This window comes from Sinohyriopsis cumingii, chromosome 5 (assembly GCF_028554795.1).
Source record: "Sinohyriopsis cumingii isolate HCF-2022 chromosome 5, ASM2855479v2, whole genome shotgun sequence".
In the NCBI taxonomy this organism is placed as follows: domain Eukaryota; kingdom Metazoa; phylum Mollusca; class Bivalvia; order Unionida; family Unionidae; genus Sinohyriopsis; species Sinohyriopsis cumingii.
In genome coordinates, this window is record NC_142965.1 from 148,550,774 (window position 1) to 148,566,060 (window position 15,287).

The 15,287-nt window shown below is 33.1% G+C and overlaps 1 protein-coding gene across 1 annotated transcript in view; it reads left to right on the forward strand.

The window, feature by feature from the left end:
* LOC149800433 (uncharacterized) overlaps positions 1–15,287 on the forward strand; it is a 94,347-nt gene that overhangs the window by 75,334 nt on the left and 3,726 nt on the right. Inside the window, exons 12-16 of the mRNA XM_089960064.1 lie at positions 529–612; positions 899–982; positions 3,964–4,050; positions 11,316–11,402; positions 14,352–14,438. Coding sequence (XP_089816190.1) covers positions 529–612; positions 899–982; positions 3,964–4,050; positions 11,316–11,402; positions 14,352–14,430 — 421 coding nt within the window. The 3' untranslated portion in view covers positions 14,431–14,438. The remainder of the gene's footprint in view (positions 1–528; positions 613–898; positions 983–3,963; positions 4,051–11,315; positions 11,403–14,351; positions 14,439–15,287) is intronic.

The window sequence follows — 15,287 nt, forward strand, 5'->3', positions numbered from 1 at the left end:
CCTCAAAGCAGCATCACCACATTTTCACAGTGGGGCCTTGGATGGGGGGTGGAAGAGAGAGCGCATTGTATGACTAAATTATAAATCTTTTCATTGACACAGCAGGGAAATGAGATAAAAATGTACACGTTTTGGACAAATATCCTCATGAGATGGGAGAAGAAAAGAAATAGTGTAAAATAACTAAGAAATAAGCTAAAATGTAAGTACTTTACATGATGATTGTTTTTCAGGGAAAATAGAGAAAATGAACTGACAATAGATCACTTGACAGATGATGATTGTTTTTCAGGGAAAATAGAGAAAATGAACTGACAATAGATCACTTGACAGATGATGATTGTTTTTCAGGGAAAATAGAGAAAATGAACTGACAATAGATCACTTGACAGATGATGATTGTTTTTCAGGGAAAATAGAGAAAATGAACTGACAATAGATCACTTGACAGATGATGATTGTTTTTCAGGGAAAATAGAGAAAATGAACTGACAATAGATCACTTGACAGATGATGATTGTTTTTCAGGGAAAATAGAGAAAATGAACTGACAATAGATCACTTGACAGATGAAAACAAACAGCTTAAGGAAGAACTTGAGAAGGGGCAAAGGTAGGTCACCATTACGACACTACTTGGATCATCAACATCATCATCGTTATAACATGGCTTTCAAAACGACGAGTTGGTTGAATGAATAAACTGCTGCCAAGAGAGAGAGAGAGAGAGAACATAGTATAACCATATCTCTTGTTCTTGATTGACACAATATAAGCATGCCACAAATTGTACACGTTCTGAACTAAGTATTCCTAAAGGATGGGCAAAATAAGATGTGTAAAAGAATTGAAAGACATAAGACAAGAATACAGTAACTTTACATCATGATATTTTTCAGAGAAAAGATAGAAAAGGAACGGAAAATATTTAAATTGACAGCATACAGCAGACAGCTTAATGAACAACTTGAGAGTATGAAAAGGTAGGTCACCATCACCACACTACTGCTAACATCGTCATAATATATATATATATATATATATATATATATATATATATATATATATATATATTCAACAAATTGACTTCAAATAACGAAGAACTAAGATAGAGTAATCATCGTCGTTTTGGGACCTACGGGTCTGTTTGTAAAACAGTTAAAGGCTTAATAAATGCAGGATAAATACCAAATGCCTTGAACCGAGAAGAAAACAAAAATTGACATCTTTAACTTCAATAATAATAATAATAATAATAATAATAATGATACGAGTATTACTATCATTATCATTATTATTATTATTATTACTATCATTAATATTATTATTATTATTATTATTATTAACAAATTGCTTAAATAAGATTACGTAGAGATTTTAGTATGTCATATGGGATACAGTTTCCAGAGGAATCGATGTTCGTCATAGATAGAGATTTTAGTATGTCATATGGGATACAGTTTCCAGAGGAATCAATGTTCGTCATAGATAGAGATTTTAGTATGTCATATGGGATACAGTTTCCAGAGGAATCAATGTTCGTCATAGATAGAGATTTTAGTATGTCATATGGGATACAGTTTCCAGAGGAATCAATGTTCGTCATAGATAGAGATTTTAGTATGTCATATGGGATACAGTTTCCAGAGGAATCAATGTTCGTCATAGATAGAAATTTTAGTATGTCATATGGGATACAGTTTCCAGAGGAATCAATGTTCGTCATAGATAGAGCAGTAGTGTTATTCATTCCTTACACTTATCAATCAACGAAGATATTTCAAGTGTTCGACAAAATCAATTTTTGGGCTTTTTATGTTTTGGTACGTATTTTTGGGCGTATTAGCTTTCTCATTATTTATATATATATATATATATATATATATATATATATATATATATATATATATATATATATATATATATGTATGTATGTATAAACACACACAGTGGTTGCGGGGGGGAGTTGTGTTTAACTCATTTTAACTGAACATTGACATGGACAAAAGATTATGAACAATTTATTGAGGTTGCAAGTACATAAATATTGATAACTAATCATGTGAAAAAAAATTAATTTTATTGGGTGAACATCATGTGACCAATCTTCATGGAATACCCATGTCAATACCAATGTCAATGGCTTCATATATATATATATATATATATATATATATATATATATATATATATATATATACAGAGAGAAAGAGAATAATTTTATATTGTGATGTACACACCACAAAAGAGCTAAACCTATAGACGATTGGGGAAGTTTCCTTTTGCGGAAGATGGAAAACAAATATGGGTGAAATAAAACTAAAAAAGGTAGAGTATAAAAGCTTCACACAGTGATACTTTTCAGGGAAACGAGAGGAAATAACGTTAGATAGAACAATTGAAAACATCTAGCAGACTATATAAGGAAGAACTTGAGAAGATGAAATGTTAGGTCACCATCACCATACTGCTATTAACATCATCATAATCATCATTGTTGTCCTGGTCATCGTCGTAAGTCACCATCACCATACTGCTATTAACATCATCATAATCATCATTCTTGTCCTGGTCCTCCTCGTGGTGGTTGGAGTATTAGTAGTAGTGACTCTCCTGGATTTTGATTAGATGCATCCTGGTAATGCAAAGCGTACCATCACGTTGAGTTACTTGTTTAATTCTTACCTTTCGTGCTCGTATCTGAATTTGTGATTTTTATATCTTTGTTGATTCTCATCGATGTAGTGGTATTGCTCTGTATTTTGTTTGAAGTTTAACATAGGCTATCACACTGCCGTTCTCCGTGTCTTTCTTTGTCACATGATGTCACGACAAACTTGCTAAGTGTTTATTCTCTATTTTTTTAACTTATGCAACAGCTTTCCGAGGATTAAGAGGACTACTTAGTGCCACGAACGAGCTTGCTGGTAATATAGTTGCACTATCTTGGGCTAGGTGTTGTCTCATCCTCGGTCTTTCACGCTCGGCAGATTGATGACACAAATGTCATATCACACACACACACACACACACACACACACACACACACACACACGCACGCACGCACACACAGCCGGAGACTTGAATCTACACGGAATAAGATGAGATGCTAGTGATCTGCAAAAGCTAGTGTCTTAAGCCACGCGGCCACCGAGGCCCCGATGGCATCGGTAATATTTTGCCTTTTTATTCATGTACCATATGTTCCGACCATTTTCATTCCATTTTCCTTTGGCTGACTAGGGAATATGTCCAACAGGTTAGATCATTTTTAATTCGTACTCTACGGAGATTCAAACCTAGGTCCGCGGAATAGCACTTGCCGTTCTGTCTGGTGTATATTTATAATTCTCTATAATTAGTTATATATACCTCGATTTCTTTTATAGGAATCCGGAATGACTGTGTAGATAGATGAGTATTAATTATTGCATCGTCTTGCGAGTGTGTCTGCTAAACACGAGTGCATATAACACCGATTGAGTAGCATCATTGTTTGGTGATGTTTGCTTAGTCGTGAGGGAATATGGGCTCGTGTATGCAGGCAAGGCGATGGGTGCCGTTTACCCGCTGACCTGGGTTATAATCTCCGTAGAGTACGAATTAAAAATTCTCTGACCTGTATGGTAGTATTATAGGTATTCAAATATTAATTCTGCCTACTATTATCAAGCATTCTTCTATATAGTCCAGGGGTGGCATGACTATTAACAGTCATCCCCGGGCGATCACGTTTGCCCAAGAATGATAATGTTTTAAACGAATGGACTGCACATTGTGAGAAACTATGGTAAACATATGGCGCTTTTGGGACCTACGGGTCCGTTAGTCAAAGACAGCAATCACTAAAGACGAGCGAAATACCCTGCAACTTGAAGCAGAGACAAAATTGGCATCTTCACGTTTTGTTGTTATAATTATAATTATTATTATTATTATTATTATTATTATTATTATTATTTAGGGAAGAAGACCGCTGGAGAAAACCGCTTTATGAACTGAAAGAAATGGTGGCTAACATTTCAGATAAAGATGAAAATTACAAATCAAGGTAGGGAATGTATATAATCTATTTCAACATTTAATTGCAGGCTGAAAACTACTGAACATTTGCTTCCCTGTTTCGAAAATAATTTGTCATAAACAATGCCTACTGAAACAGAAACCCAGTCTGGAAATTCATATGTACACTTCACTTATGTCATCGAGTGATAATTAGGAGTTAGGTGTGAGTTCCATTAAGGATCGACAAAAGCAGCATATCGTCTTGGCGCATGCTTTTGATCAGTCAATAAAGTAAAAGAAAGTCATTTGTAGATAGTTCTGCATACACTCGACACATTGGTATAAAACATATTCAGAATATACTTTAGGTTATGAACAATCGCTATGGCAGATTTAGGGACATTGTGAAGGCAGAGGCTTGGAAACACAAAAATATTAACGGAAAATATACGCGAGATATCAAAGGCATTGAATTGCACTGAATGGACGTGTTATCATCCATTTATTCAAACACTACTTGAGTTTTAATATTTTCGAATTTTCTGTACGGTAACATTAGATAGGGCTTATTGTTGGTTTCACGTGAGATGTTGGCCCACTGAAGTCATGGACATGTAGACGGCGAGATTTGGTTAGTCATGTGACTAGCAATGTAACATTGAGAGGGCTATGACAAAATCTGCAAATGCTGTAGTTTCCTACATGACGACTTTCCTCCGAAAATCTTACTCTCATGTACATAATCGTTAATGGATTTGAACAATTGCGAGATGTGAAAAATCAATTAAACATGTTGTAAGTTATTTGCACAGAACTTCTTTAATCATTTAGCACAAAACATAGATAATGATAATTTATGACAGCTATCACATAAACATCAGTGACAAGAAATCTGTGTTGCAGTATGCCGATGTTATATGTTATCAATCTCGAAAATCATTGTTTCTGTCTTTTAAGCATTTGCCTTATGGTTACACATGAATGTAAAATTAGTAACCACTAAATTAATGTCCTTGTAATGTGACTAGAAGCTGTGTATACAGTGGCTATTCCAATAACTAATATTATTACATGAATCTCGTGAGAGATTATGTTTCGTTCGACTTCAGAATGTCACATAATAAGTTATATTTCTTCATATTCACTTCAATAAATATCTTTATTTGTATAATAAACGATAATGGATTTTTGTTCACTTATGATTTGCACAGGGCAGACTAAAGTTACGAATCCAGGTCATAAACTAAAAAAGAAGTAAAACCAACTTATCAAACAATTTAATTATCAATGGAACTTTGAGAAGAACTTACAGTATTATGAAGTGAATCCAAAATTAAACATCAAAATGTTCCATTTAAGTCCAAAAGGATGCAAAGTCCTGTATAAATTTCAGAACAAGAATTGTGAAATTGTCAAAATAGCGTTGTCCAGAACTTCTTTGAATAACTCCGAAATAGTTCCAGATTAATATTTTAGTGCCAAGAAATAAGCACTTTCTATTTCCACTGAAGGGTCGAAACAATCGTTATTTACCTCTAAAATAACAAGTACAACATAAAAGACATCTGCATACTTGATGTTACAACAGGAGCACAAGAAATAAGAACGATTCCATAAAAGGACTGAAATCTAACTGCTCATTTCTCTCCTTATATACACCTTCAAGAATCTATTATGACGCAATATGCCCAATTTGACAGATGATACTACTCGGTTTAATATTTCAAAATACATATTCATGTGACCTAGCTCATCGAATAGGAGTTAACTTAATTCTTCTAAGATGCCACCTGATCGAGCTGTCCAATGGAGAAAGGCCGAATCTCGTATACATATTTTTTAATAATTTTATTATTAGTAACTGTCAAGACGTACATAAGAATCTGCTTATGGATCCTATGCATTTGTACGCTGTTAATATTCCTAAAATAGACCCTAGTCACATAGGCAAAATCTAAAGATAATCAGTACAATTTACAGCCATTAATAAAAATTTAGATAAAATCATATACCAGGATCTACAAGAAAATATAGTTATGCATAACATTGGACATACTTAAAAACAGCATTGCGTATACATGTACATGTTATTTGTTTTATATGTACAGTATAATAATTATTTCGAAATGTTATATGCTTACTTTTGTTGGTTTAAGCATTTATTATTGCAAACAGTAAAGCTGGAATTGGGTAAAAGTCGCCTTTACAAAGCCTTTAAGACGACAGGCAAATTTACAACATTATTTTCACAAATAAATTTTATTGCGATACTTAAAGTAGATAATGGGAGAATTGAAATAAATAAATCATACAAGATTATGTGTCTTACATTTCCGTGATTTCACCATTTTGTAGCTTGACAATATTTTTGTGCTGGCAAATCTATAATACAATTTTGCTCTTTGGTTAGTTTGGAATTTCTGCTTAAAAATTATACCTAAATTTAAAATTCATTTGGTTTAGATCAAGTAATAATATGCGTCTTTGGAAATTGTACCTACAACTCGAAAAGAAGTAATGTTCATTAGGTTAGGCGTCCTCTCCGCATGTAAAGACTGGAGAGTCACTTAAGGCTACGCTATAGAGATGCTGTCGTAGGGAGCTGCATTCATTTATCAGCTTTGCATATAAACAATAATTTTCACTCAGCATGCCGAAAGTGTTTGAAAGTATTAGATTGTCAAAGCAGGGCTTGTTCCAACTCATCAAGCTACGTAATGTGATATATATCATCTGGAAGATTATTCAGAAATTGACATTGAATCGTATACGATTTATTTCTGTAATAAGCATACCTACATGAAACTGAAACAATGTCAGTCCTATCACACCATGGATATATGTGTACCTCTTTTACATAATGATGAATAAATTCTTGTAATGATAGCCCGGCAACACAATTGATAATCCTATTGAATGCGTGTGTGTGTGTGTGTGTGTGTGTGTGACAGAATATATGTTAAACCTGATTTAATATATAAAGAATCTTTTCTTGCGTAATAAAATAAATCAATTATAGCGTGGGCAGCCTCAAGCTAAACTTGATTTTGATCGAATGCTCATCGCTACAACCGCATTCGATAACACCGGTATATTCCAAAAAAGGGTCTAATACAAGTAAGATAACTTTTGAAAGAGCTGTTTGAGAAAGTTGAATTTAAATGTCCTCAAACAGTTATTTCTAGTTATGGCCCTTTTCTTCAGTATATTCGTTCCGTTTAAAACATTCTTGAATTGTCAAGCCAACGTATCTATGAGACTTCACAAAGTGTCGTTTTTTTAATAGTTTTTTGTACTGAGTGTAAGTTGTCCACCTGACATGACGTATTGAGCTTTACCTTATATTATTTTCCATCCTATTCTTGACATGTGTTCCCTTATTTAGACACAACACGCACATACACACATAGACATATATACTCACATATTGTACACAAAGAAGCACGAATGTTGTGTTTTTTTAAATTAAATGTTTGTTAGTTCATGTGAAAACAAAGAAAATGTAGGAACTCATGTACCAAAATTTGACAATAGGGTCCACTCATTCTCAAATTCATTACTTCTATTATTCACTTTGGCGACATATTTTCCAGCCAAAAGTATGATAAAACAGCATTTTTATAACAGCTAAGAATTTAGGTTGTTGATGCACACATTGATCCGTTTAAAACTTATTTTGCAAAATCAGAAAGTCAATAAGATTATCGCAGTTTTTATTTCCTGAAAAGATATATTAATGTTTCATTTTTAAAATTTGGATTGTAAGTTTGGATTCATTCCACAAATAATTTCCAGATATGTTTACTAACTTAACAGTCATAGAATAAATACTCAGTCTGTTCTATTCCCTCCTTACAGAAGGTGCATTTATTATTTTCATTTAAATTAAGGTTTTAAAAATGGGTTTTTGGCAATATTTCTATTTAAAAATCAGAAATAAAATCTAATCACTTTTTGTTTCTTTTATACATGGTTTAGCCAAAACAAAAGTGTTGGACCATTCATTTGCGCTAATTGCACACTCTATCTGCCTAGACTAAGTTTCGTGTTAACCATTTGGCTCTTGTATCGTGGTTCTTGCCAGATCTTTGATCTTTATAATTAAATTTAATCTTTCATCTTACCTTCTAATTTTCTTTTTTCGCTTTGCGGATAACCTTGTGATAAAAGCATATTACTGTATGAAATTATTAGTTTATGTTATTTGTTTTCTTTCATCAAAATTTAATAGAACTCCTTGTGCATCAAAAAGGTATTTAATAAGTATAACACCGTTTGTTCTCCATTTTGTGTATAATTAAAAATTGTTTCTAGTTACTAAATTAAAAATGTATTGAGATAGGTATTCCTGAACAGTGGAAGGTTCATTTTTTCATCATGATAAAGCATAAAAAACACCATACCGAAAACACTATTTTTTAATTTAGATATTTCTTTCAATTTCCTTTTTCCTAATTTTGATAACAGTGTACCTCAAAATCTTCCAAATGTTTGTTCAGAGATCAGATTTTTCCATAAACCATCTTTTTTTAGCAAACGGCGCCTAATCTAGGAACGTTTTTTTCTTTATAACACACACATGAGTGCGAGTGAATCGTATTTAATCCGCTTCCTTAAAGGAAGCTATACGAGTGTCTCGTTTTAATATCTTGGTTTGTCAACCCCAAATGAACTCGAAAAACCTGTATTCGGTTTATTTTCAATGTGGGGCAGAGGACTAGGTAAAGCTGCAAGAAGATGATGAAAATTTGGTAAAATCAAGGAATTTTTCAGGTAATTTTTCCAGTAAAGGATAAATTTATTCTGCTCAAGCAGACAAGCATTTCTTTACTTCCTTCAATTTCGTCAAATAATTAAATTATATTAAGTTCTCCAAATGCAAAGAGAAATCTACTCCCAGTAATCTATAACTGGACACTGATCAGTTAATATCAATTTCTGGATATACTGTTTCATTAATGTTGCTTTTAAATTTCCAATCCAAATAACATTTGACATAAAACATTGCGGTGCAGACCTGATGCCGAGCGAAAAGTCATTTAAAATCTGTATGATTGTCTTCAAGGACAATGGAGAACAGTCTAATAATAGAAACGCGTCATCAGCGTACTGTCATAATTTGAACTTTATTTCATTAAAAGAGATGTTTATACTATTTGTGTTCTTTTTTAGTTCAATTGGACGAAGTTCAGTTTTTGTTATAGATAAACAGGGTGCCGAAATAACAAAGTGTCATGAACAAAATACTGATCCTTATGGTACTCCTGCATTTAATTTCCTAATGCTAGATAATGAATCTAAGCTGTATCTAATTCCTACCACAGGTCACAGAACACTGCACAACTAACTTCATTTCTTTTCTCTTGCGAGAACATGATTAAGGTAAATATCAATGAATTGAAACACTGTTATGTTAGACAAGTAGAAACCAAACAGATACTAAAAAGAATATTTGCAGGAATGAAGTAATACTTTTATGTTTATTCACAATCTTTTCCAACAGTTTTCCAAGAAATGTTATCAGTGAGACAGGTCTAAAGTTGGCTACCATACTTTTAACACCCTTTTCAAAAACTGGAACAACATTAACAAATTTCCATGAACTAGGAAAGCGTTTCTTCTTTAGAGATCTATTGAACATATAGCAGATGACTCTAGATGGTAACCGAGAAACAGGTTTCACCATATTGTGATTAAGGGCGAGATGGCTCGACGTACTGTCATCTAATGTTCTTATAGAGTCCAAGACGCCCTGTTCAATAACCTTAATAACTGATATTTCATTATAAATTCTAAGGTTGGGTTCTAGAAGTCTGGTTTTGTCATCGATCGCTGATATTGATAAAAAGTTCGAATTTACAAATTCATCTTTTCCAATGTCTTCATGTGCAAAAATATCTGGTTGACTATTATCTGAGAATTGCATAGGAGGTATTTGATTCGTAGATTTCGAGTAGATCATGAAATGTCTAGTGATTATCCAAAATATTCTTTGAATTGTTTTTAACCAGCAAATTTTAGGTTTGCATCTAACATAAAAATGAATCGTTGTTTAGCCTTCTTTTTCATGTTATTAATGTTATTTACTTTTTATAGTTATTCCAGCCTGTTTAAATACTTGTAAAAATAAACTTTGCATGCATTCTATCCCGTTTTCTACTTACTCTCCTGATTGTTAAATCATACTTTAATGTGTCATTTGGTCGTATCATGACTCTTTTCTTTTGGAATACAATCTTTAACGCAAGCTACAAATATAGCTTTGTCACTATTAGCATAATCATGAGCATCCGAGCTAGAGCAAATAATTCATTCTAAATAAAGTAATTGATTTAATCATTAAGTTTATAAAAGTATCGATTATTATAATTCAAAACATTTCGTTGGAAAGATCAGTTATGTTCTATGATACTATTGGTAAGAAGCACTGGGTCAAATAATGCTGAGGAGTAAGCTGTTACCTTAATTGGTTAGGTGATAACATTGGAGAAATTATATTTACTTGTGGTCTGGAAGATTCCCACATTATCATTTGGAGTAAAGAATGTTTTCATTAAAATGTTCCAATAATGTAAATTTGCTGATAGTATAAACTAATTTTTCCTTGCAGCTGGCAGCTTTTCCAAGTTTCGTATTGTAAAGGTTCTACGACCATCTACTCATTGTCATCAAGCTAGCTTCCAGTTTTCCCCTTTTGATTCTATTTGTTTTTAAATTACTGTATCCTTTACTTCAAACAGAGACTCATTTTCCGTTTATGATGTTTTTAAAGTTTTCTTTTAGTCAATAACCATCTGCTTTTCGTCCATGATTATTAAAATATATTTCTTTAAGAAAACACAGTTCTTTGATGTGTGCTTCAACAATTGATCTCACAACTACATCATTAAGTTTTTCAATGTCCAAATTTACTGCACATTTTACGGGAATATTGATCGTCTACTGAATGAATGGGTATCTGACATCTACTGAGACTGGTATTATAGCTGGGGCTTTCAAAGATGTTTGAACAGGTTCTACGAATTCATTCAACATACCGTATGTTATGTTTAATTCCTCTCCTTTATATTTGAGAGAAATAAATTATAGTTTTAATTATACATTACTTGTTTGTGCTGTTATATCTTGTTACATTTTTATTACTATTGAGTATATATATATATATATATATATATATATATATATATATATATATATATATATATATATATATATATATATATATAAGACCATGTATGACTGAGAAGCGACAGAAGGAATAAAATGGAGTTATATTACTGATTTTCTGTTAAATGGAACTTCTTTTAATAGAAATGACCCGACACCTGGACCTTTTCAGTTTTTGGTTTGGAAAACCTATGTCGATCAGCTTAAGGAAGACCTCGAGAAGGCCATAAGGTATGTAACTACCACTTTGTTATTGCTAACATCATAACGACAATCATTGCCGTCTTGACCGAATATCCGTGACGATAATAATAGTAGTATTATTCGTTGCTGTATTGTCTTTGAAATAAATAAAAGCATCCTAATAATGCCAATTAGTATGACCATAATGAGTAGATCACGCTTTGTTGTAGCATCTATTTATCATAGTTGTTTTCTTTCGGTGTCTCTAGTTGTCAGACTGAACTGCTTGATGTTCCGCAAAGATTCTTTCAGTGCCAAACACTGGCACTTTCTATGCCAGATGACCAGGTCAGAAATGTGTTATTTTAATTCACCATTAAAAGTTGCGTACAATTGGATCCAGTGTATCAGAAGGGCTAGTTAATGCTAATCTTTTGCATTTACAATGGACGAGCTTGGGGGGGGGGGTGAGCTAGTTACGATACCTTGGGCTAAATGTATCACCCACACTCTTGCGCACTCGGCCAATTGGTGAAATACATATTTCTTATGTGCAAATTCTTATTCACTATTTTTGAGAATCAATGTCCTGTTTCTGAGATGGAATCAGTGACCTTCATCTTATTTATTCGTGTCCCGAGGTTTTAGATAGTCAGTCTGCAGATAGTCTAATGGGCTTATTTGTCTATGCCTTTCTCTTTCATCACTATTATGATCTTTGGGAGTTCGTTATTGAAATTAGGCATAAAATGATTAGTTTACTTCAGTTTTTAGGCAGGTGTACGAATGTATGTTTAAAGAATATGGCGGTTTTGAGGCGTCCTATGAACTTATGAATCCGCTCATTTGCATGTATCTTTCGCTGTTTAACTTTCATGTTTTGTCTTTGTTTTCTTTGAGTCAACCTTCTCCTTGTTGAACACAGTTCATCAGCGTTGATAATAGTTATTTACAAGCATTTTTCTGCAATTTCTCTCGAAGTGCAAGCGTGTTGACGTAAATCTTTTGATGCTTGTAATATACTTACGTACAATATATATTTTGGGTTCAGATAATGTAGTTAAGTTTAGTTATACATCATAATACAGGACATGATTAGGGGTGCAGCAATAGCCCAAAACCGTATTGCGATATACCAAACCATATTGCCATACGTATTGCAATACAGTAGCACTTAATAAATAAACCAATATAATAATCGCTATAACATTTACTACTTGAAATACATATCTCTAAGTGATATTGCCTTGTAAGAATTCAAAATTGTAGTCGAATGAACATATAAAAATTAACATAAAAATGAAACAAGTCAACAAATACCTAACAGCAGTCAAATTATCAGCAAATAAAAATCTGACTGCCGAAACCTTTAAAATTTCCAAACTGCATTTTTGGCTTTTGTTGGGAATAATTTCAAATTGCATTTCTTGAAAACCAGAACTTTCTTAAAACTAAAATTCAGGTCTACACGCCTGTCAAAGAACTTGAAAACTGAGTCGACATTAATCGAATATTTGGAGACCAGAAAAAGAAGTTACGGTGACGTAAGCACTTTAATCAGACCGACCATTAATTTCACATGGAAAACAAAAAATGTGGCCACTGTGTGTTTAAGTATTTTGCTTTCTTTTAATAATTTGAAGCAAATATATAAATCATAACAGCAGATGTTGCATGATTTGTATGTATCTTCCGTGCATTGGGTATAAAAATAAATTATTTTAGAGGAATTTATACATTTACGAACACGGACACTGAGTGCTGTTCATTTAGTGTTGTTACGAACACGGACTCTGAGTACTATTCATTTAGTGTTGTTACGAACAGGACATAAATATCTGCGGTAAAGTAAAGTTTATAAATTATTATTTTTGAATTAAATTGGAGAAATTGTGCCGTATACATAGATTGTCACGTTTGACTCACGCGTGTTGATTGGAGTTCTAAGGCCATTATTATTATTGTGGAGCAGGCAAACACATTGATATTTGTGTTCTCAATGACGGTTCTGATTTCGAATGCTTGTGGCGTGTATAACTTTGAATCTTGTTCACAGATTTTTTTTTACATAACATCGTCTGGGCATTATACCCCAAAGAACATTTAGCAATAATGAAGAACAGTGAAAACAATGCAAACCAACTCTTTGGTTCACGAGCTGCTCTTTACAAGATTCAACAAAATGTTTTAGTGGTAATTATATATTCCAAGACATCGTATTGATAGCTTTGAACACAAATATTAATCATTATGACATTAATGAGTGGTTCCCGCAAGGGAGACACGTTGACTGTTTGAAAAGAACATCGCAAGGCATGTAATGAAAAATAGGCACATCAAAACTCTGCCCAAAACGGTTATGCTTTGCATCAAGAACTTTTTTTTAGCATTCTGATATAAATGTTCCATGTACAGAGTGTAATCTGGGAGATTTCATCTTGTCGCATCAGCCACGTAAATTTAGGTTCTGTTCTGTCGCGACATTTTTGAGAAATTAGCAGCAGTATACTAACAATCGAGTCTGCGATATAAGTTAATGTTCAATTAATACGGAACCTTTTTGAGAAATTGGCGATAGTCATCCTGAGCAGATTTCACCACTGACAATTGACTGTCCTAATAAAATGTTGTAAACCATATCTTCGACAAAAGAGTCGGAAAAATACTTTATATATGTGTATATGTGGATTCTACCTATGGCTTAAACACGTTAAGTTATTTTTTGTGTTTTGGGGCACTACCTTCGGTTTATGACCCTAGGAGATTCCATTGGGGATATCAATGTTTATCCGGACTTTTTAGATGTTCATGCTTCTGATACCTCTAATGAATTGCGTCATTAAACTATTATAACAACATTGTAGAATTGGCTACTTGATGTGAACTGCATATTTAAACCATTGTGCTTTTCAATATTTATCACGCAATATAAATTTTGAGTTTTGTTGTAGATGCTGCTATTTATTATTATTATTATTATTATTATTATTAATCTAGAATAGAGCAAACACGAAGGAGACAGCTTTCTGAAGTGCAAGAAATGGTCTCCAGGATTTTAAAGAAAGATGAAAAGTAATCATTAAGGTATTAATTATATATATAAGCTTGCTCGTCATAAATTTAATTACAACCCTCGTGATAATAGAAAACAACTATGCAGTAACCCTCCAGATACCTTATGTACACTATCAACCTTTGCATTCCATGTTTAAAACATAACTGTTATGAAGGACGTTCTCTTGTTCAAAGAACCCGTCTAAAGTTTCCACTACGCTCGTGCCATCTTGCGACAGACTGTAGCAATGGGCAGAACTGAAGCGAATGCCAATTTGTTCAGTGTATTCTGATATGACATGGATATTATAATCATATCAAAATCAAGTGATATATTCTTCGAGTGGTGGAAAAAGCCAATATTTTCACGAGTGTCGAAAGCTAGAGACTTTGGGGTTGTTTTACTCACTAGTGAATTGCATGTATATTTCATTAAGTCAGTAAAAATACTCGAGTTTTTAATACACGATAAGATGAAATATATATCTATTCGATACAGGCAAATATATGCTATGCAGTAAGGGATTACACACACACACACACACACACACACACACACGTGCGCGCGACACAAACAATTTGAAAATATAGGTATGGGAATATCAGTAAAACGTCAAATGTTGTAAACTTGAGTCTCAAACTCGGAGAAGGGAGACGCAAATGTTTTCTGTTACTCGTAAGATCACACAGTTGAACGTGTTTACGTCCGTTTGAATAAATTGTCTGCAGCAACTCATTGAAATGTTTTCTCTACAACAATTCTGTAAGATGAAATGTTTATATAACTCGATCTATATATTTCATTTTTCATGCCGAATTGAGGCACACAGTATTGAATATAACATCCATATCGTACTTACATGTACAAATGAACGTTTT